Raw genomic sequence first — 24,696 nt, forward strand, 5'->3', positions numbered from 1 at the left:
AAAATGAAATGACAAGAAAATAATATCTTGAAACAAAGAAGGCAATTTACAAGAGGAAGTGGTCAGTGATATGAGATACAGTGGAAATGACAAAGAAAATAGAAAAGAAAATTGACCATCTTATTTCAGCTTTTTGTTTTTTATAATGGCTTATAAATGTAGTTTTGACACAAATTGTTACTTTTCATGTAAAACAAATAAAAATGCAACATTTACTCCTTCAGGAGCAATAACTTTTCATAAGCTCAATACCATTTATCTATTCTTTAACAACTTTATTTTTTGGCTTTAGTATAGCCTGAGGTGTCATTGAACATATTGAATTTCATGGTTGAAAATGAATAGTTGTCCATATTGAGTCATGGCATCAAAACTTTATGGGATTGCTTTCATGAATAACTGATTTTCTTTTGGATGGTGAAATGAAATGGATAAACAGATACTAAGGAGAAAATAATTCCTCCAATATGGTGATTTTCCAAAGTTTCCTTTGTAGATTTGTCCCTTCCTCCTTTATCTCCTCCCCACCTCCCTCTTTCATTGAATGCCAACTCAGAGCCAGGCATTCTTTCTGGCATTTGAATATTCCACAGTGAACAAGACGTTCAGTAGTGAACAATTCCTGCTTGCATTATTTTATTGGGGGAAACAGACAAATAGTAAAATAAATGAGGAAGATAAGTTTAGATAGCAGTACATTCTCTGAAAGAAACTAAACAGGAACATTAATTAATGAGAGATCCAGGTTGGATGTTGGCAACCATATGTTAGATAGTTAGTAAAGACCTTTCTAACAAGTCAATGTGACATCAGACTGTAGAGACAAGAAAAAGCTAGACCTGCAAAGATTTGAACAAGAGCATTTCAGGCTGAGGGAGAGTTAGTGCAAAGGTCCCGAGGGAGAAATGTGCTTTGTGTAGTAGTTGTGAGGCAGAAAGGCAGCCCCTGTAGTTGGAGAATCGTAAATAGTAGTGAGTTTATAGTGAACATCATGAGTTTCATGGGCCAGATTTTATATAGAGTGTTGCTTTCTAAAGCATTAAAGAACAAAATGAGTCCAAATTATGCTGAGAATTGCTACTTATTGATAGTCTCTTGAGTATGGCTTTAATAAGACAGAAATTAGCTTCATAAATATGGAAGTTCCAGAGACATGAATTATGATTTTAGTTTAGTAACTCATTGTACAATTTCTGGAAAATACCCCAATAGTAGATTCATAACTGTGATGTTGCAAATCTCTGTGATTGTTTGAAACATCTGTCTCGTTTTATTGGTAAGGAAACTGAAATCCAGAGAGATTATTGATTTGTTTCAAGGTCTCAGAGCTGACAAAAAACAGGACCAGGACAAGTGGCTATTTTAGCTATCTTAAATATCGTCCTTCAAGCTTTTGCCCAAGGACTACCTTTACTATTTAATGGCAAAAATCACAATTACTTTTGCACCAATCTAATATGAAGGCTCTCTTGTCTCCATGCAGTACATTTCAGTGTACCTTTCCTTCTGGTCCATGCTACTCATTCATATTGCCATTATTGCATTCAGTGGTGACATGAATAGCATTAGTATCTATCTCTATTAAATAATTAATTAGTGTCTTATCTCCAGTAAATGATAGACTTCATCAGAACATTTTATAACCCTAGTACCTACTGCATTGTAGAATTCTGATAATATGCTGTTATGACTAATAATCTATACACAAGTGAATGGGCATATTTAGGTTTGTCTTTCAGCTCACTGCCTTTTTCTTGGAAAACATTCAATCTCCTTAGACTTAAATGTCTATATCTGTGAGGAAGAAATTATGGTGTTAATGTTTAGATGACTACAATATATTTATCCCCTATGTGAAAGGAAAAAAGGAAGTATAAAATCAAATTGAAAACGTTGGTGTCTTGGAGGAATTCAAAGTATTTTCATTTTTACAATCTGTTAGAACAGGAAAACCGACTTAAAAATGTCCCCAACTCAAAGCTTGTTCAATAAACACTTGTTTGTTGATTTAAATGTTTTTTTTAAAACATATAAAAGCTTTGCCCATGAATAGCTGTCTGAGTCCATCCCTTTCATCAGTGTCTCCTCTTATATGAGACGTTGTGCCCATGCTTTAACAAACGTGTTCCTTGTTGTTTTAGATATCAATGCTGTTAACTTGTTATTGACTCAAACATTCAACTCAATAAAGACTGTTTTAATCTTGTACTTTTAAAACTGTGAATGAAAAATCTTCTTTTAATACTTTTTAGGAAGACTTCAGAGAGGGGTTACCAATAATAAAACATTTGTATTAATTATTAAAATAATATAAATGTATCATTTAAATAATATAAAATAATAATGAATTTATATAATTTTATAAAGTTTTTTTGTATTGTAAAAATACATTTGTGAGACAAATATTCTGATGGATATTTACAGCTTAATAGAACCCTCCTTGATCCCTAAGTCAACAAGATATGCCCCAACCATTGCCATCCCTGGGGACACAGCAGTTCATTGTTCCTTTGGCCTGTTACAACCAGGTCACATGATGCATTGTCTAGTTGCTCAGTAATTATACTAGGCACTCGGCTTTTATCCTAAAACTTGTCACATATTGTTTTTCAGGGTTAGTGATGGGTATTTGTCAGCCCTGTCTCACATTTGTAGCCAGGAGCCTAAGGTCATCATTAGCACATGCCTTTGATTGTCAGGAAATGAAGTACTAGGTATATGGAAGTTTCTTTCATTGCTTCCATGATTGGGACTTTCTCAATCCTAAAGAAGAAGAAAAATCCATACACAGTTTATTGCCTTTCAAACTGACAGTTCTGTAAGGCTCATTGGATGATTAAGTAATAACAAGGAGACAAACCTGAGAAAAGTGTAGATTAAAACATATCCTCCAGCTTAAAGCCACAATACCCAGTAGTCAGACCCATTGAGCAGCCAGAGAGAATCTTGTATGTGATGTTCATTTAAAAAAATATATGAAGTTAAAAAGTATGTCCTCCTTCAAATTTAACTATGATTAGAAAAAGACACAAATACCCACGCATGCAATGTGTAAAATATAAGTGTACATAGATATCTGCAAAATAGATGGTTTGTTCAGTTTATTTAGATGGACAGTTCCCTAATCAAACTAACAGTTGCTTGATAAAATAAAAAGGTGACACAAAAGGGATGTGACTTTTAAAGCTGTTACTTATTTAGCCGTAGGAGCAAAAGTGTAAAAGCTTTGCCCCTTAGAGGTACAGGAAACGCTAAAACTCATTTCTGTGCTTGGAGAGTCCCTAATAAGGCTGGCAGCCAACAGTTAAATAATACTTATTTCAAAATGATATTAAGAATAGAAAGATCTGTTTATTTTCTGATGGATATTAGTTCTCTCATAACATCATATTATCCTTAAATCTATGTGTGTGTGTTTGTGTGTGTGTGTGTGTATTTTTCATATTTTTTTAAGCCAAACGCTAATACAAATAAAGATTCTTCTGTCTATTGGGACATCAGTTAGTCTTTACTAAAGGCATTTGCAGTAATCATCTTTCCTATTTTAATAATTTTTAAATCAGTCTTTCTTAGACTGTGCTTTTGACTCATGAATCCATATAACAGTAATATAGTATTTCTTAGGGATTTATTTAGTTATTAAAATAATCAAATAATACATTTATTATAAAATATTTAATTTTGCATACAAACAAAATAATTTTAAGAAAACTAGTGAATGAATGAATGAATGATTTGTTTTTTTAGTTAGAAAACTTACAGGAATGTTTCAGTTTAAGGTAAACTTTGTGTTTTCTGAAGTTCCTTGGGCTGGACATTGAAATAAGTAGTCACTTAATATTTTTGCTTTGAAATGTCTAGTGTCTAGCTAGTACTTTAGGAATTAGATATTACTTGCTAGGAAGAACTTGCCTTATTTTTTTAAGTTTTCAAATTTAAAGGTTAATTTTGAATAAGTGTGATACCTCCATGGTTACTATTACTATCTTTTTTACAACTATTATTAATACTGCTAAAAGCCAATATTTTTAAAAAACATGTATCATATACAGACACTGTGCCCTGTACTATTAGCATGGACTAAATCATTTAACCCTCACAAAAAATGGATGCTAGTATTGTGCCTATTTTATCATTGAGGAAACTGAGGCTTAAAGAAATGAGGTAATTTGCTCAACCTTATGGAAGAAGTTTTAAGAATTTTTATACATTTTGTAAGTAGTGAATGAATAACATATTTTCATGTTTATTTTAATATTCCATTATTGATAAGTTGAGAGGCCTCATTAAAAATGAAAATTTGTCAGCTTGGATAAAATCACTGTATGAGGGGTTGGACATTGTTATTTGATAATGCCTACTGATTTTTATAACCAATTTTTATCTTACTGGACTGTAAGCCCCATTCTACCCTACATTTATTTTCAGATGGAATCAGTTCTATTGGGGAGGAATGTTTTAGGAATAAGCGGGTCAAATATACACTGCGAATTAAAAGCTACTTCAGAAAAAAATGTGTGCTGCAATTTACTTGGCTCAGTGCTATTTACCGGCTTGGGTTTATATGATAGTAAGAAGGTTCTAGAGGCTCTGGTCTGGAGAAAATCGCTATTGCAGGGCATGAGAAAAATAGTTATGCTTTAAGTAGAAGCTCAACTTCCAAAGTCATCACCATTTAACCCACTTCTGAGGACAAGGGAAAAATGTACAAAATTTATTTCGGGGGTAATTTCTTTATCTTTCATGTGCAATCAAGGTATTTATAGAGTTTTAAGATTAACTCAGATAAAAATACAAATTATATAAAAATACAATTTTTGCTTTGGAGTCAGTGAATAGCACCTGGAAAATAGTATATTCAGAAGATGTGACTAAAATTTTGGCCAGTTTCCCCTCTTTTGATCAACAAAAGTCACTGAAGAGTATTCTTGGAACATAGTCATTTAATGTATTTTTATTAATTGTGGAAAATGACACACATATACAACAAATTTTATAAAATGAAAAAATATGCTTAATTAAACATTATAAATCCAGTCTACTGGATATGTAGTGAGATCTCATTCTTGTTTTAATTTTTATTTCTTTTTTATGATATGATTGAGCATAGTAGAATGTATTTATTATTTATTTGAGAGTATCTTGTTTTGTAAAATAGCTGTTCTCTTACTCTTTTTTAACGATGAATGTACCTGTTTTATATTTATTTACCGAAGTTATTTATATATTTTGGAATGTATCTTTTGTCGGTTATATGTAGTACAAATATCTTTTCCCACTCTGTGGCTTGCTTTTTTACTTTCTTTTTTCTTTTTTTTTAATTCCTTTGAGATGGAGTCTCGCTCTGTCACCAGACTGGAGTGCAGTGTGGCATGATCTTGGCTCACTGCAACCTCCACGACAGGGATTCAAGCTATTCTCCTGCCTCAGCCTCTTGATTAGCTGGGACTACAGGTGTGTGGCACCATGCCCAGCTAATATTTGTATTTTTAGTAGAGACAAGGTTTCACCATGTTGGCCAGGATGGTCTAGATCTCTTGACCTTGTGATCCGCCTGCCTTGGCCTCCCAAAGTGTTGGGATTAAAGGCATGAGCCACCACATCCAGCTGCTTTTTTACTTTCTTAATGGTATTCTTTGATAATTGGAAAAATTAATATAGCTTACTTTTGAAATTTTTTTGTTACAAATTATAAATTTTGATGGAACTATGGTCAGAAAACAAATGCTGTATAATTCCAATTTTTTAAAATTTGCTAAACTGCTTTATCATATGATCAATTTTTTAAAATGTTTTGTGCATGCTTTAAAAGAATGTACATTCTTTGTGGGTCTAGTTTTCCATCTATGCCTGTTATGTCAAATATGCAAATTGCATTATTCAAAACTGCTGTATCATTATTGTATTTTTTTTTTAACAACAGTTGTGTTGGCTTTACAACAAGTGTTATAGGTATATCCATTTGTCCTTGTAGTCCTGTTGATTTTTGCAGTATATATTTTTAAGCTATAATGGTAGGTACATAAATGCTTAAAAGTTGTAATTTACTGGTGAAGTTAGTCTTTTATTACTATGGGGTATTTCTCTTTATTCCAATTGTTTTCTCCAGGAGGGTTGGTAAAAATGACCAAGTTAAATATTTCTGAAATAAAATATCTTCAAATAAACTCTGCTGGGAGTACATAGTTTCTTCTTGCACTCACTGAGAGAAGGAGGCAATCAGGTAAATGGCCCTTACAGTATAGTTTTAGAAGTATTGTGGTAAAACATGGCATTCTGTAATAGCCCTTAGAAGGTCACTTAACCCAGACTTAGTTGACAAGTCCCTTTCCAGAAGAGATGACATCTGAACTGGGTTTGAGAGTATGTAAGAGTTGGCCGTGACAAAAACAGGAATGAAGGCAGAGAGGGGCAGAAGCAAGGGAGTATATGGTTGCTTGGGGACTTGTACATTTCAGCTATTAAGTATGTCAAAAAGTCTGGGAAGAAAGGAAGGAGTTTCAAATGGACAAAAATATTTCTAATTGTTTGCTATTTCAAGGTGTTTTTAAATGTTGCCAATTATAAATAAATAACACTGATGTGGAGAACTTTGGGCATTATTCTTTGCCCTTGTCCCCTACAAGTTCTTTAGGACAAGTTGCTTGAAGTAGAATTACTGTAGCAAGGGGTACAGAACATTTTACACACAAAAGGGGGCATCTAATTCAAGATCATAGAAGGCTTTCAGGAATAAATTATGGTAGAGCCAAGTTTTACGGGATGAATCAAAGTTAGTTAAGATGAAGGTAAAACATGTAAACGCTGGGAAATCTCATGAGCACAGAGGAGAGTGAGTTGAGGGAAGGGTAAATAATTTCTTATGGGTTGGCTTGGTACAAGGTCTGGTGAGTCATGTTGATAGAGTGGGCTTAAGTGCAAACTAGGATTATACTTGATTCCATCAAAGAGCTTTAGTTAATAAAATAAGGAAATGTCCTTTTTTCTTATTCTTACCTTTTGAAGTTCCTGGAACCCATTTGTACTATATTCCCCAAATAATTATAATGATTCTCTTTCATATGCCAGAACTCATTTTCTTCCATCTCACGTGATTTTAGCATCTGGAACACATTGTTTCCCCTTCACTGCCCACCATTATACAAAGTAATGTCTGCTTCCCTTTACTTCTTTTCTGTTCCTCCATATCCACATGTCCTAGGATGGTACTTATTAAGTCTAAGGCCCAACTTCGCCATTTAACAGTTATGTGATTCCTGACAAGCTACTTAACCTCTCTTTGCCTCAGTTTCCTCATCAGAACCTCAACTGTATTCGTCATAAAATTGTGAGAATTAAATCGTGCATGTGGAAACATCCGGAATGTCTTTGCAGCACAATGACAATTATATTCCTGCCCATTATGAATACATAAATTTGCCCAGATTTAATATGCCTCTTGCTATAGTTTAGAGAAGCTTTACAAAGGTAAACCAAGGATGAGCTGCATATCCTTAGCATCTTCTGTCTCAGAAGTGGCTACCCTCATTTAGGGGCAAAGCCCATGCTGGAGAGAGCACCTCACCTTTCTTTGATTGCTAGATTTGTGAAGAAAATGAGGATCTCAGCCTTTAAACCTTTCCGTTTATCAGCTTTTACACATTCAAGAAGCATTTTTCCTTCTCTTAGGTCACCTTTGCCTTCTTTCTACTTAGTCCCTATTCTCCATCTTTCTTTTTCCCTCAGTTACAAAAAGGAAGCCAAATTCTGGCCATTGCAGATACCAAAAGATCACAGCAGGCTAACTAATTTTGCCCAGACTTTCTGCGAAAGCTCCACATGTGCTGCAGTGTTGGGTTGCATAATTGATTTAATCTCTAATTTTAGAGGAACGCTGAACTCTTTTTGTAGGACTCTGCATATGTTTCTCTAGGGCAAAAACTGTCCTACTTTTTTCCCTCTGGTATCTCTTTAGTGCTAGGCCATTTTTTTTCCCCCAAAGACTCTAAACTACCCTCCGTGAAATAAATGAAATCACAGTTGGAAAACAGCTTACTGGACAGACTTGTAACGGCAAGATAACAGCTACGCTATACACATTTACTGAACATTTTCATCCTCCCCTGCTTCCCTTCTTTCTGCTCTAGCACATCTTTATTTTCACTAAGATGATGCATCAGGCTCTCAGCTGAGGAGTTTCATTACCTACACAGAGGAGCAACACATCTTTGCATATTATTGGAAATACATAGGCTTGCTCACCCACTGACCTACTGTATGCCTCTAGGCAGATTTACTTACCTTTCTGAATCTTGCTTTCAGCAGAGTACTGGAATAATGGCAGTGAAGGCTGAACTATAAAGATAGGTATGTAGCAAGCTTCAGACTTACCTGTGCCTTTTGGCTAACCAGGTATATAGGAAGTGTCAGCTAGAGGGAATGATTTTATGTTGCTCGAAAGACCAGCAACTAAGATGAAAACTAGGCAATTGTAAGTTTGCTAGTTATTTCACATTGTATTTAACAATGTCATTTTTGGTTATCTTTTCGGGAATTTATAAACTGGGAAGACGCATTTGATAGCCGGTGGTTTTTATGAATCTGTCTGATTTGGTATGTAATTTGGGGATTACCTTCCCAACAGTTATTTCTTTTTCTTTTTTTTTGAGACAGAGTCTGGCTCTGTTGCCCAGGCTGGAGTGCAGTGGCGTGATCTCAGCTCACTGCAAGCTCCGGCTTCCGGGTTCACACCATTCTCCTGCCTCAGCCTCGCGAGTAGCTGGGACTACAAGCGCCCGCCACCTCGCCTGGCTAATTTTTTGTATTTTTAGTAGAGACGGGGTTTCACTGTGTTAGTCAGAATGGTCTCGATCTCCTGACTTCGTGATCCGCCCCCCTCGGCCTCCCAAAATGCTGGGATTACAGGCATGAGCCACCGTGCCTGGACCAGTTATTTCTTAAAAACCTGACTTTAATAACTTTAATATTTTTGTACTCCAAGACATATTTTCCAAAGAGACTAACCTTCCTTAGGTCCATAGTCACTAACGCTATTTTGACAAATTCCCTGAACAATTATCATACCGTAGAAGTATGAATTTTCATACCAAACTCAATAAAATAAGGTCAGAAACAATTCCAACTGCTGTCTGAGTATCACAGCCTTATGTCTTTATGAGTCTTTATGCTGCTAAAAGAATTTAGTTTTAGAAAATAACCTCTTATTTGTTAAATAAACACTTAGCATAAACAGATCTTTGTTAAAATAGATTCTATTACTTAATAGTTGGATCAATTTAGACAAGTCCCTTAACCTTTAAGACTCTTTATGTGCAAATTTTTAAAACTGGGATAATAATTATACTGACTTCTCAGGTTTGTTGTGAGGAGTAAATGTTAAGATGCATATAAAGAAATTTGAAGTTTGTCTAGCCATAGACAGTGTATCAGGCAGGTTTGCCATAATAATGGTGTGTAACAAATAATCCCCAAATCTCAGTGGTTTGCATCAAGAAATATTTATGTTAGACTTGGTTGGACTTGGCTCCATCTTGTGTGTTCTATTCAGTTTTGCTCTGTATGTCTCTTCATTCAGATACCAGAGGCTATTTAAGGAATTTTCCATTCATGGTAGAGAACAACATGGAAAGAAATCTGGTAAAAAACAAAATAAAACAAAACAAAACAACTTGCCAAGTCCCTTGAAGCATCAACTGAGAACTGCTATTCCTATCACTTTCACACAAATTTCACTGGCCAAAGCAAGTCATATGACCAGGATAAATATTAGTTGGTCAGGAAAGTTTACGCTGCCTTAATAAAGAAAGAAGAGTGAATATCTGGTGAATAATACATGAGTCTCCTTCAGAGACGTTTAGTGAATCTTTTGTTTTTCCTATTCTTATTTCATTTACATAATCACTGACTCCTCCATATAGTTTATTTTACAGTATCTACATTGCATTCTTGAAATTATACCTCAATTTCTCCCTCTCTTTCTTTTAATTTCAAATTGATTTGAATGATATACTTTTCTTTGTAAACAGGTACTTTAGAAAATCCCTTAGAAAAGGAACAAAAGCTTCTGATTCTCCTTAGAGCCTCAGAGGGAGTCTTTTGTGATCGTTTGAATGGAATTCATATTGACCCAGGAACAATTGGTAAGAGTATAATATAGTTTTCATTAAAAATAAAATGCCTGTGTGTGTATTGTGTGTTTGTATCTTATAGAGAAATACTATTCATAGAACATATGCTAAATTTGAAACACTCTTTTAGGTAATTTATATTTATTATTTTACTTACCAGCTCTCTTGTGAGCAGTGTCCATTTTAGAGATGTCAAAACTAAGACTCAGAGATGATGAACGACATGCAGAAAGCCACACAGCTTTATAGTGTCAGCATTTGTATTAAGATCCAGATTAGTCAGACACTAAAATTTTGACTGAGTCAGTATTATCAACTATAAATACTACTCTATTATTGATACATTTATACAACTGATCTATACATTAATAAGAAACATTCACTGTTGACAATTTCTTTATTTGTTATTGCCACAATATCAAATCCTATTTTAAATTGATCTATGTAAAAGTACAGAAACTGGGACTGGGCTTGTATAACCATATGTATGTATCCCCAACTAACTCAGTTTTGAGGAATAAGAGAATGTTCACCAGATTCTAAGTATTTTCCCACTTTCTCTATATGGGCATTACTAATTTTATAAGTAAAGAGGGATAACTCTTGGCATGAAGCAATTTTCTTCAAGAATGTTCATTTTTTTTTTTAGTTATTTTTCCCTCACTTATATAATAGTTGAAATAAGTTCACTATACTTTATTACTCTTTTAGATATTTTATTGTCACATAGCTTAAATATGTTATTATAATATAATAATCTTAATCCAAATGCTGACACTATAAAGCTGTGTGGTTATTATAATATAATAACGTACTTAAGCTGTGTGACAATACAATATCTAAAAGAGTAATAAATATGTTATTATATTTAAGCTATGTGACAGTATAATATCTAAAAGAATAACAAAGTGTAGTGAACTTATTTCAACTATTATATAAATGAGAAAAAAATTAACTAAAAGAAAAAAATACGAGCATTCTTAAAGAAAATTGGTTGTTAATTTCCTTGGATTCTCCTTTAGATGCATTGCTGTGTTGGAGGTTTTCAAGTAAACCATTTTACCTTGTGGAAAAAGAGCAAGGATCATCATTTCTGAGGTTTCTGAACACTATGAGATATAAATTTAATATTCATTAGCAGTCAGTGGCTCCCTCTCTGGGTCTCAGTAACTCAATAGAGTGGAGACAAAAATGTTAAGATAGTATGAAGTTTGTTAACTTAGTTCTATAATATATAATCATTGTCATATAATACTTTGATAGCACTTTATAGTTTCCAAAGGGTTTTTTCCCATGCATGCTATTTATTTTATCTTTCTAACAATAAGAGGTTCAAGAATGTTCTAATTTTTCCAAGTTGACAGACTAGATGGATTATTATAAGAACATTTGATGTCCTTTTGCCTGTGGTATCCACTCTTTTCTGTAGTGTGATAATACTGGAACAAACTTTCTGTTAGGACTATCCACAGATGTCTGCTCTGATCCCTGATCCGGGCCGTATGGTCAAACTAGTGTCTTTGAAATTTTCTTTGATACTAAATTGAAATAAAGAATGAAGTATTTCTTTCACTGCATGCTCAAATTTTTGTAGTATCATAAGTAGATGAAAAATTTTAATCGTATTAAATCATTTATAATCTTCTTGAAACAACTAAGAAATTGTGTCATTTTACAGTAAACTTTGATGATTGGAAATGACCAAGAAATCTACTTTTCTGGTCAATTGAATTTTCTGGATAATTCAAATTTAAGGACATGAACTGCTTTTTGTTATAAACGTTTTGGTTGGAAATCTCTTTAAATTACTTCAGAATCCTTCTAAGCCTAGCTTACTTAGCCGGTAGTGAAAAAAGATGGATTTTTGTTTTGGGTGATGATGTCTTATGAAATACATAAATGCTATTATGAAAGATTGGTTTCAGGACACGTCCTGAAAATGGGGTTCTTTTTGTATCCATTTATCCTGATTTAGTTTTATTATCTTCTGACATTTTCATAGTTGATATGTGGGGGAAAAGATACGGATGTTGATATAAACAGTTGGTTAAATTCTAATTAACTGGGATTTTTTTTCGGTCCATATCAGATGAAAACCCAAGGCATATTATTTGTACCTTAGTGATTTCCTGCTTCTTTTATTTCTATGATTTCTGATGAAAACTGTAAAAATTTTAAATTGGTGACTTGCAATAAAATAGTGTGCACCAATCCAGGGATATGCAGACAATACATTTGGAAGCAGGAATAAAATATTAGAACTTCTATTCAAATATATATTAGTATATTCATATATGTGTATATTTTTTATCTAAATATAAATATCTGAATTATGTAAATAATATAAATATACATGTGCTTAGAGTACACAATCACATGTTTTTTCTTTTACTGGTGAGTTTCATGGTCAAAACATTTTTAAACCACTAGAATATGAGGAATTATGGTTGAAAATGGCAATAAAATATGTAAGAGGAAAGACATGAAAAAATAAAACTGGGCTATATCAAGCACGTTCCTGGTAAGACTTTAATTTATGAGTCTGAAATAAATTGCATTTTGAAACAAAGGACTTAGAAATCTCTCCCTTGATATGGGACAAAATATTAAGTCCAGCCACTAAACATAAAGCTAATAGCTCTAAAACTCTATCCTAAGGAAATAAAATTAACCATGCTTCTGGAGAACCTAGTGTATAACAAAAAATACCAAAACTGGTTAACTTCCAAAAGAACTGCAAATGGTTTGGAGTCACATCAAGAGTGGAAAGGAGTACCTCTTCAACTTTAGTCATTAGAGTGGTCTGCTTCCCACCTTTTAGATTATTATGATGTGGTGTAGCATTCTTTTTTCTATAGCATTTGAGAGAATAAGTTTCATAGCCATGTGAGATATATCTTAGTATTGTAAAATAGAGCATTTAGATAATGCTTTTGATAATATGGAACCTTCATATAGAGATTCTATATCCCATGTTTTGCACAACAGCCTATAGAATGACTTTTACTTACCTGGCTTTAATTCCTCTGAAGGATTTTTCTATCCAACTGTTACTCCTTTTATTTTCAGGGGTTTATGGGAAAGTTCAGCTTTACAGTGCTTATTCTAAGAACTCCTGGACACATCTTGGAGCTGATATTGCCTCAGGAAATGAGAGGTAAGGAATGAGAGTAACTTAGGGCTTTTGCTTGGTGGTTGTTTAGGTTGCTTCTGCTTGAGATTTTGTTACAATATGAAATTGAATTTTAGGTTAAGCATTATAATTAAAGGATGAGTAAGTAGAAAAAGAAGCGATTATAGGGAATTTAAAAAATATCTCTATAGCCTAATGAAGGACAACAAAACATGCAAAAGGTAGTAGAGGAACATAGTTTATTCCAGGAGAAAATTTTAGATAATACATAATTATTGCTGTCCATAAAATCTTAAAATACATGAATTCCATGAGATAAGAGGTGAAGTATGCGGTGAGAATACTATGTCTAAGCTGAAAAGGTAGCTCATTAAGATATAGACAGAAATAAAACAGGAGGGAGAAGAAACATATGAAGTATATTGTGAAATTTAATAATGCATTGAAGGCAGTAAAGGATAGAATCATTGCTGCCTCAAACTGCATGGGTAAAATGAAGAACAAACTGATGGAGACCTATTCGAACACAGAAGATCAGACTAGGAAATGAAAATGACAAAAGATAAAGTACTAGAAATAGAGATCAGAAAACTAAAAGCTATCTATGGGTAATATGTCCTTTTTAATAAGAACTCAGAATAACTACAACAGAAAGAATAATGAAAACTATAACTGAAATACACATAGAAAACATGAGAATAGTTACATTTTATTAGAAAAGATTAATATAAAGGACAGTGATTGCTTCATTACATCATCTTCATAGCATAAGAAAAATAGAGTGAACAAAAAATAAAGGAAAGGAACATTAAGCTTTCTAGCCTTAGCGTTCACCTCTATACCATCACATGTGGGAAGATCATGATGCCACATCTATAAATGTTTAAGGAAAAAAAGATATTGCGACCAAAGAATTGGACACACTGCTAAGACGCACATGTGAAAAATGGAAGAAAATTCAGTGTTCAAATAAAGAGATTAAACTAAATTGAAAATTCGGGAACAGAAATAAAATTTGAGAATAATATAAATAACTAAGAAGCACTGAAATAATTTAAATATTATAGTGTAACTATGGTTATTAAAACAAATTCCTTTTTTTTTTTTTTTTTTTTTTTTTTGAGACGCAGTGTCACTCTATTGCCCAGGATGGAGTGCAATGGTGCAATCTTGGCTCATTGCAATCTCTGCCTCCTGGGTTCAAGCGATTTTCCTGCCTCAGCCTCCCAAGTAGCTGGGATTACAGGCACACACCACCATGCCAGGCTAATTTTTGTATTTTTAGTAGAGATGTTTTACCATGTCAATCAGGCTGATCTTGAACTCCTGACCTCAGGTGATCCACCCATCTTGGCCTCCCAAAGGCCTGGGATTGCAGGAATGAGCCACCACGTCCAACCTAAAACAAATTCTAATAGTTGTTCTTGTAAAAGAAATAACATTTGAAAAGTTAATGTATTAGTTAGGGTTCTGTTTATACAAAAAATACATAATCAGTAGGTTATGTGCTTGTGTGTGTGTGTGTATGTGTGTATCCTACCTGTTATATGTATATAAATTATACAATAGATATAATAAATATTAATATACATGCATTTATATATAAAGAGATGTGTTTCAAGGAATAGATTTACACAATTATGGGAGTTGGAGAGTTTGAAATTTGTAAGCAAGCCAGCACGTTGCAAAGTACGGAAGAACTGATTTGCAGTCTTAAGGCAGAATTTCTTCTTCCCAAAGGAAATCTCAGTTTTGCTTTTAAGGCCTTCCAACTGATTGATGAGGCCCACCCACATTATTGGGTGGCCTAATCTCCTTAAACTCAACTGACTGTGTTAACCACATTGACAAAATACCTTCACAGTAACACCTAGATTAGTGTTTGATTGATTAACTGTGTATAATAGTTTAGCAAATATGACATATAAATGAATCTTCACCATTCAAAATTATCAGATAAAAATCTGGAACTATAACCATAGGAGGTAAATATGAGTTAATTTGTTTTATTAGAATTTTGAATATTATATATACTTTCCAAATCACCAGAGGGGAAAAAATGAAAGAAACCATAAAATAGATAGTAAATTAAAAAAAAAAGAAGAAAATGAAATGGTAAAAGAATAAAAGCAACAAAAAGATATATTTAAAGAAACAGAAATAAGAAAGTAAGAATACATTTACCAGTTACAAAACAAAATATTTGTGAAAAATAATGCTATGTAGAAAAATTGGGTTAAAAGTCAAAATGTAATTATAACTTTTTTTACCAGAGGAAATCTTAAAACCAATTAGGAGAAATTTAAAGTTAAATATTGAATAAGAATAAATCATTGACATCTAAAATAAAGTAAAGGAGCCTCAAAATTATTAACAAAACATGTAAAAATCAAAATAAATGTTTCAATTGGTTAAATAATTATACTTTACATTAGTAAAGACTTCAATCATAGCGAGGCCCTAACAGTCAGAAAAGTTTTACAGCAGATAAATACAATATAGAAATATAAAGCTAATCTCTAGGAAATATAAGGTGAAATTGACAGAAACAAAAATCACAATCCGAGATATTTATTTACCTCTTTCAGTTCCAAATCTTTTAATTAGGTTAAAAAAGGTAAAGAAAATATGAAGAACATGAGTAATATAATAAAAGAAATTTAATTTATATATCAAACTACTCCTTTACCTAAAAAAATATATATCCATAATTACAACCTTAATAAATTTTAATGATAGTGTGTGATCACAATATAATAAACATAGAGATTAAAATAAAATATAAACCAACAATCTTAATTTCTTACAAGAAAAAAAGGTATAATAAATTATTTTCTAAATAACTTTTATACCCAAGAAAACATCAAAACTTTACCAACAGAATAGCTGGGAAATAACAATAATGAGAGTATAGCATACAAGATACTGTAAAACATGCCATCACATTCAATGCTTTTGTGATTGAATAAGCAAACAAACTTTTCTTATGGACAGTTTTCATATTGACAATTATTCTAAACAATGAGAATTCTTCTAAACAAAGAAGAATAACTGTCAATATGAGAAATTAGAAACAAAATAACCCACAAGTCTAATGAACTCAATCGATGCAAGAAAAAGGCGGAAATTGGTGAAATAGAAAGTAGAAAATTCGTAAGATTAAATTTTTAAAAAGAGGTAGTGGTTTAATCTCTAGTAACTTTAATCATACCAAGAAAACCCCAATATATAAAATGAGAAATGACAGTTCAAATATATGTACAGAATAGGTTACAGTTATAATGTAAAAAATATAAGTGTATATAGTGCAACTTTAACATTTTTGAGAAAAATACTTTATAAAAAGGAATTTTTAATGATAATTTAGAGTTATCATTATTGGCTAGAGAAGAATAAAACATAAAGAACCAGAAACAGTGAAAGATATAAATTTATCAAAGATTTATCTCTAAAAGTGTATTTGGCTCACATAAATTTATACCATATTCTTCCAATCAGTTGAATATCAAATAATTCCTATGCTATATAATCTATTCCCAATTAATTTAAGGGAACAGGCATAAAATAATCTTTATACTTGTTTATAGCTACTAAAAATAGCTAAAAAAAAAAGAAAACTGAGACAACATCCAAATAGAATGTAAAAGTCATGAGTAAAAAAGCAACAAAGGAAGCTATGTTTGAATGTGTTTCATTCAAGTGAGCAAAGATAATTTGAAATGAATAATCCATTCATATAATTTACCTTAATACCAGATGTAAAGATTAAGAACATGACCAATTTGGCACAAAATGGAAATACGTTTAATGAAATTCAGCAAACATTCTTGGAATAAACAGTAAATGAAGACTACAAGGATACTTCTTTTAAATTAATGCTATTTATTTGGATGGTATAACCATTAGTGGAGAGGCACTGGTTTAAATAATAATACAAAATAAACACTAAAGGATTCCTCTCAGTTTTGTATTTTATGAGAAAAACTGACATTAAATATTATTGTTTATTACAACAATCATTAAATATTATTATTAAAGTTTTAGCTAATGTATGCAGGCAAGAAAAATACATTAGATCCAATTATTGAAAATAATCCAAACTATTTTTTATGTGGTTTATAAACCACATTTCATCCTGTAAAACTAGAGAATTATCTGAAAAACTATCAGTTGCCTTCAATAAATGCACATCAACAGCTTTTTAATATACAAGCAATAAACTTTTAAATTATAACGTACAATCTTATTTAAAATTTCAACCACAAATATCTAGAAGTAAATTTAAGAAAAATTACAGAACCTATAAAAACAAAACTATAAAACTCTGTTCAAAAGCATAAAAGGAGTTTAGAATAAATGGTGATGCGGAACAAAAATTTGACAGCTCATTATTTTAAAGATGTCAAATCTAATACAACTTGAATCACAGGTCTAATATATTCATCAGAATCTGACTCATTAAATTCTTTGGAACAATATATATTTGAAAATAGCCAAACATTAGCCGTTACTTTTTTTAAATATATGCCTCTAATACGAGTAATCTGTTGTTGGCACCAAAACTAAAAAGAATACCAAGAAATAAACACAGTCATGAATTATTTTTAGAATTTGAATAAACTAGCATTTGAATTTAGTTGAAGACAGGCTGGAATAATCAGTAAATGCTTTGGAAAAATATAAAATTAGATTCTCACTTTATGTTTTACTCTAAATTATAGGTGGATTATAACACAAAATGTAGCCGGGCGCAGTGGCTCAAGCCTGTAATCCCAGCACTTTGGGAGGCTGAGACGGGTGGATCACGAGGTCAGGAGATCGAGACCATCCTGGCTAACCCGGTGAAACCCCGTCTCTACTAAAAAAATACAAAAAACTAGCTGGGCGAGGTGGCGGGCGCCTGTAGTCCCAGCTGCTTGGGAGGCTGAGGCAGGAGAATGATGTGAATCCAGGAGGCGGAGCTTGCAGTGAGCTGAGATCGGGCCACTGCACTCCAGCCTGGGTGACAGAGCGAGACTCTGTCTCAAAAAAAAACAAAAACAAAAAAAAACAAAGTAAAAAATTAAAACCATAAAATTATTTGAAGAAGGTTTAAGTAAACCTGTAATTTAAACTAGCGAAGACTTCTCTGATCATAACAAGCAAAACAATAGCCATAGCAAATAAATAATAGATTTGACAATATAACAATGTCAATATTTCTGCATGTCAATTACAAAATGTAATGACAAATGATCAATTAGAAAATGTTTGCAACATACAATAGTACAGATGAAGGACTAACTTTTTTACATGTGAAGAACTTTTATATGTCAAGAATAAAAATAAAAATATGAATACACCAGAAACATATTTGTGAAAGGGTTTGAATATGTGAGCCATAAAAGAAAACATACATCTGGCTAATAAACATATAGAAAAAATGGTCTTCTTTACTAAAATTGAAGTAAATATTAATTAAAACAGCAATGGAATCCATTTTAAAGTTTAATTTGGCAAAGATGAAAAATAGTGAACTCCAAGTTGACAAAAGAGAGCAGAGATTCACGTTCATATGGGGATTAATATTACATACTAGCCTAGTTTTGTAGATAAAGAAATAAAAATATGTATGCATATACATAATATGGAAATTTCTGGAAGGACATACAGCATAGCAGGGATCCCTGTTGGTGAAATGATAGGTAGCTATCTTATATCTTGATAGGTATGCTTTGATGTGCTTTTCTCTATGTACAGAATTTCTTTGTAGAGTAGGTATTATGTTCACAGTTATTTAAAATTATTTGACATGAATTTTACAGATGCTTATGTTTGTCAAACATTGAGCTATGATCTGGAGATATAATGTTAAGTAAAAACTCAGACGTTAATCAAATAGTAAATGTAAAATTACATATATGATAAATTCTGTGAAGGGATGGGTTATATAGGATTCTGAAAACAAGAATATGTCAACTTGAGGCATTTATGGGAAGTTGGAGAAGGCTTCCCTGAAGCATAATTTCAGAGGTGGAATCTGAAAGAAGAATGGGCATTAATTAAGCAAAGTGGGACATATGTGGAAACGGTGTTCTAGCCAGAGCAAACAGCATTCAATTATTAAGCAAATATCTGAGGAATATTTACTATGTGCCAGGTCAGACTGTAAGCACTAGACATATAGAAGAGATTGCAAATTAGAAGAGATTGCTGCCCTCTGGGAGCTCAGATCTTAGTGGAGAGAATGACAATACCCAAACAAATACAGAAATATAAATGACATAGTTGAAATTATAAAATATGCTGGTAAGGAAGTCAGTATGGTGGTATGATCAAAAATAGCTGGGGCATAAAATGTGAAGGGTACCATTTTAGATTGAATGGGCAGGGAAAGTCTCTTTGGGGAAGAGAAATTTGAGCTGAGACCTGAAGGACGGGAGGGAACCAGCTGGCCTAGGGTGAGGGTAGGGGGGAAACAGGCAGAAGGTCACTATAGCTGGGGCAGAGTGAGCAGAGGACAGCATTGTCTGATATGGCAAGTGCCAAGTCATACAGGACCTGTTCAGGTATGAGAGGTCAAAGGGGAAATCACTGAAGGGTTTTATGCAGGAGGATGGTGGAATCTGATTTTTGTTTAAAAAACTTCTCTGGCTGTGTAGATGATGGATTATGGAGATAAGAGTAGAGCTGGGCTATCAGTTATGAGGCCAGCTGAGGCCAGAAATCATGTAGCTGGGACTCTGGAAGAGGCAGTGGAGATGGAGAGAACAGCTGGTCCTGCTGATGACTGCATGTGGAGGCAAGGAAAGAGTGCTGCAGGTGTTTTGATGGAGCACACTGGTGAATGGTGGAAGCACGCACTGAGATGGGAAGACTGAGAGGGGAATAGGTTTGTCAGGATGGAAGGCAGCAGGGGCATGCAAAGTTGAAGACATCAAGAGTAAGTGTCAAGAATAAAATTAGATGCATAATTTAGGGTTTGGAAGCAGCCATGTTGGAAGTAGGTGATGTCATTATTGAAGAAAACATGGGTAGAAGAGAGATTTGGAGGATGAGATTGAGATTAGGGGCATTCTAACTTTTTAGATATTAAGGAGTCAGCACAGGTGATTGAGGAGCAGAGGGTGGAGAGGTGATTCTGTGGTGGGAGGGAGAATGGAGAACATGAGGGTCTGAAAGAATACCATGATGGTTGATGTGGAGAGTAGGGGTTGACAATGACAGGGTTCCAAGGAGTTAAGTGTCAGGGCCACATACATTGTCAATATCAAGAATTTTAGTTTTCACCCTAAGAGTGTCCTGAAGCTGTTGTAGGTTTTTAAGGGGGTAGTATGGATAGGAGGTGGCACTTATTATCATACTTGTACATCTAAAATATTGTAGGCAGAATGTAGACAGCAGGAGAGGTCGAAAGTAGATCCAGAGACACCCAGCAAGAGACAGTGTAACTTGTACACTGCAGGAGTAATGGAGAAGTGGGCAGATTTAGAGGCAGGAGATAAAATCTGTAAGACACGTTGAATATGAAGTGTAATCTTGGTTTCTGGTTTGTGTAGCTGGATAGTGGTGTCATTCACTTGAAGAGGACTAAGTTTAGAGAAAAGATTATGAATTCAGATTAGGTCATGTTGAATTTAAAGTGCTTTTCTGATGCTCAAAAGGATTTGTGAAGTAAGCATTTCTAACAAGGATCAATAAGAAACTTTAATTATAATTAAAAGGTTAGCAAGCTGGAATTTGGCAGGAACTATATGAATGGATTTTTCTTATAAGAATGTGTTAAAAACCTCATTCAGAGTCTGAGCTACAGGCTATTTTGAAAGGAACTCAATTTTATTAATTAAAACTATCCGTAGTCATTAACTAGCTACCATTTGTTTGGTTCTTATCATGTAAGCTTGTTATATGTCAGGCCTCTACTAAGCATTTTACATACATTATCTCATTTAAATCTTTCAATGCTGTAAGTTAGGTATTATTATCTGCATTTTATGGATATGAAGACTGAGGCTGGAGAAGTTAAGTAAATGTTCCAAGTTCATAAAGCTAGAAATTCCTGAGGCTGGATTTTTTACCCTGATTTATCTGATTCCATTGCATGTGTTCTACATATTACAACTATTAAAAACAAAATTTCTTAATATCAGTCCTGAGGAGGAGTAATTTAATGAGTTTATACAGATGATGTGCAATTAACATAGTATATTCATTTTATGGAATTCTTTCTTTTTAAAACCTTTTTAAAAATGTTAAAAATAACTTCAGACTCAAAATAAGTTGCAAAAATAGTAGAGTTTACATATGCCCTTCACTCGATGTTCCTTGATGATAACATATTACATAACTATAAAACATTAGCAAATCTGGCAAGTTGATATTGGTGCAGTATTAACTGAACTACAGACCTTATTCAGGCCATCATTTTAAACATGGCTCTACAATCTTAAAAGTCAATTCAATAAGTCTTTCTAATATATTGTGATATAAGCATATTTCAGTTGGACTCTTTCATGAATTTTCACCAACAGAATTAGATACTTGAATATATATATATTATATATATTAGATACCTGAATATATATAATATATATATTATATACCTGAATATATATATTATATATTAGATTCCTGAATATATATATTATATATAATTAGATACCTGAATATATATATTATCTATATTAGATACCTGAATATATATATTATCTATATTAGATACCTGAATATATATATGAATAATGGTAGTGTGATTCGGAGGAAAAATTTCATGTTAACTTTATAAACTTATATCTATAAACTTATATCTTACACAATCAACCAAAGTAAGCTTAGCAAGATATTTTGAAGAAAAATTACTTTCTTTTGTTCTGTGTTTTATCAATTTATCTCGAAATTACTCTCTGTTGTCGTTTGCTTGAATTGACTTGTGAAGACTGATGAACAAAACTGTTGAGGTTTTATTTGGATTGTAAATAAATCAAGACAAGTTAGATTTAGACACAAAAAATTGCTTTTACCCATTACAAGTGTTATGCATATCTTTTACTGTGAGTCTTTGAAGGGTAGCCATGTGATCTTTGAAATTAAATGGTTACTTTGTCAACCAATCTTATGATAAAGGTTAGGTTTTATCCTGGCCATTGGAAGATTTTAAACAAGGCAAGGACAGAGCCTGACTTATACTGTAATCTGATTTGTGATGTGTGGAGAATTGACTGTTGGTGGTGGTGATGGGGAAGAGATAAGAGTGGAAACAGAGACACTAACTGCTAATACATTGTTATTGCAATTTTTCGGATAACACATGATGATGGCTTAGATTAGGATGGCAGTGATGGAGGAGTAAAGATGTGGCTAAATATATGTTAAAGATGAAAGTGACATGACTTGCTGATGGACTGAATATTGAGGAAAAGAGAAAGAGAAGAGTCAAAGATCACCCTAAAATTTTTGACCCTAAGCAATTGGGTAAGGATCTGTGCCATTTACTGAGAAGGGGAAAACAGGGAGAAGAGCTGGATTATGAGGAAAGTTTTCCCAAATTCTTATTTTTTCTTATTTCTTATCTCATTAAATTTTCAAGAAAATGTGTAAGACATCCAATCTCTTTGTCCTGTTATCCTTTGTTTGTCAAGTGATTGACTTATTTTGTTCTATTTTTTAATTGACGAGTAAAAATTTTATGTATTTATGGTGTACAACATGATGTTTTGATACATGTATTACATTGTGGAATGGTAAAAGCTATGTAATTAACATGTATTATCTCATATAGTTTTTTTGTGTGTGGCAATGATACTACACATCCACATTCAGCACTTTAAAAGAATACAATATATTAGTAACAGTAGTCACTATGTTGCACAGTAGATCTCTTGAACATATTCCTTCTATCTAATGGAGATATTGTGTTCTTTTATCAACATCTCTTCAACTTTTGCTTCCCCGCACCACCAACCCAAACCAGCAGCCTCTGGTAACCTGCATTCTACTCTCTGCTTCAAAGAGTTCCAATCTTTCAGATTCTGCATGCAAGTGAGATCATGTGGTATTTCTCTTCTTGGTCCTGGATCATTTCAGTTAACATAGTGTCTTCCAGGTTCATCTATGTTGATGCCAATGACCAGATTTTCTTCTTTTTAAAGGTCGAATAGTATTCCAGAGTGTACGTGTATACTGCATTTTCTTTATCCATTCATTTGTCGATGGGCACCTAGACTGACTCTATATTTTGGATACTGTGAATAATGTTGCTGTGAACATGGGAATGCGAATATCTCAGACATACTGATTTTGTATCCTTGGTATATATATCTAGAAGATGGATTGCTGGATCATATTTTAGTTTTAATTATTGAGGACTCTCCAAACTGTTGTCTATAATGGTTGTACTAATTTACATTTCTACTAACAGTATACAAGAGTTCTCTCCTCTCTCCATCCCCACTAACCTTTGTTATCTTTCATTGTTTTGGTAATTTTGACAGATGTGAGGTGTCTGAAGTGATTTATTAATATAGTCTGTTATTTACAAGGAAGAAACTGTGAACTGAAGAAGAAATCACATCATTTGTTACCTCATCCTTTTCTCCAGGCCCTAAACCTTTAAATTGGGTGTCATAATTGATTATATCTATTCCTTTATCTCCTATGTTAAATTAGTGATGTATTCCTTGTATATATTTTGCTTGGAATACTTCTTTTTTCTTTCCCTTCTGCTACATTCTCATTTCAGCACTTCACACATGGCTCTCTACAACAACTTTTGTACTGGCTCCTTAAGGACCTAATAAGCGAAATAAGAGTATCAGATGCAGTACTCTTGCATCTCCTCCTTGAGTCTATAGCTTCCTACTTATCTTTAAAGATTCCATTACATCTGACACAGGGCTTTAGGTCTCCCCGACTCTACAAATTTTCCCATCATCTGAATGTAAGATGTGATTTTATGATTTGTAATTTTAAGAAAAACATAACACTAAGATGTTTAACATTTGTGTGTCCTGTTCCTCCAAGTAGCTTATGTAAGAGAGGGATATATTTTTGTTATTGTTGATTTGGTATATTAGTGTCTAGTGCACAACAGAACATAAAGAAGGGCTCCAATAAATGCCTGCTACATTGACTTGATGTGTATTTTCTGGAAATCAGAACTTATTGAGCTTCTTGGTTCAATAGCATCTTATCTAACAAATGAGAGAATCTAGAATTTATTTTCAAATACTACTATAATTTATTTTGCTCTTTCCTCACACTTTATTATTATAACAACTTAGTTCAAATATTAGAATATAGAGTTGGTGGCTTTATCTATTAATTGGCAGGAGTTCAGGATCACATATGTAACCTCTAAAAGATGATGTTTTTTTAATATGTTAGAGGTCCAATAAACTACTGGGTCCTATTCCCAAATTGACTACTATTTTGATGCTGGTGAAAGTTGTATGTTTGGAA

The 24,696-nt window shown here is 33.0% G+C and overlaps 1 protein-coding gene across 1 annotated transcript in view; it reads left to right on the forward strand.

The window, feature by feature from the left end:
• PKHD1 (PKHD1 ciliary IPT domain containing fibrocystin/polyductin) overlaps positions 1-24,696 on the forward strand; it is a 464,388-nt gene that overhangs the window by 296,524 nt on the left and 143,168 nt on the right. The window contains 2 exon segments of the mRNA XM_005552760.5: positions 10,026-10,139; positions 13,197-13,284. Coding sequence (XP_005552817.3) covers positions 10,026-10,139; positions 13,197-13,284 — 202 coding nt within the window.

Source organism: Macaca fascicularis, chromosome 4, assembly GCF_037993035.2.
Source record: "Macaca fascicularis isolate 582-1 chromosome 4, T2T-MFA8v1.1".
NCBI classification, from domain to species: domain Eukaryota; kingdom Metazoa; phylum Chordata; class Mammalia; order Primates; family Cercopithecidae; genus Macaca; species Macaca fascicularis.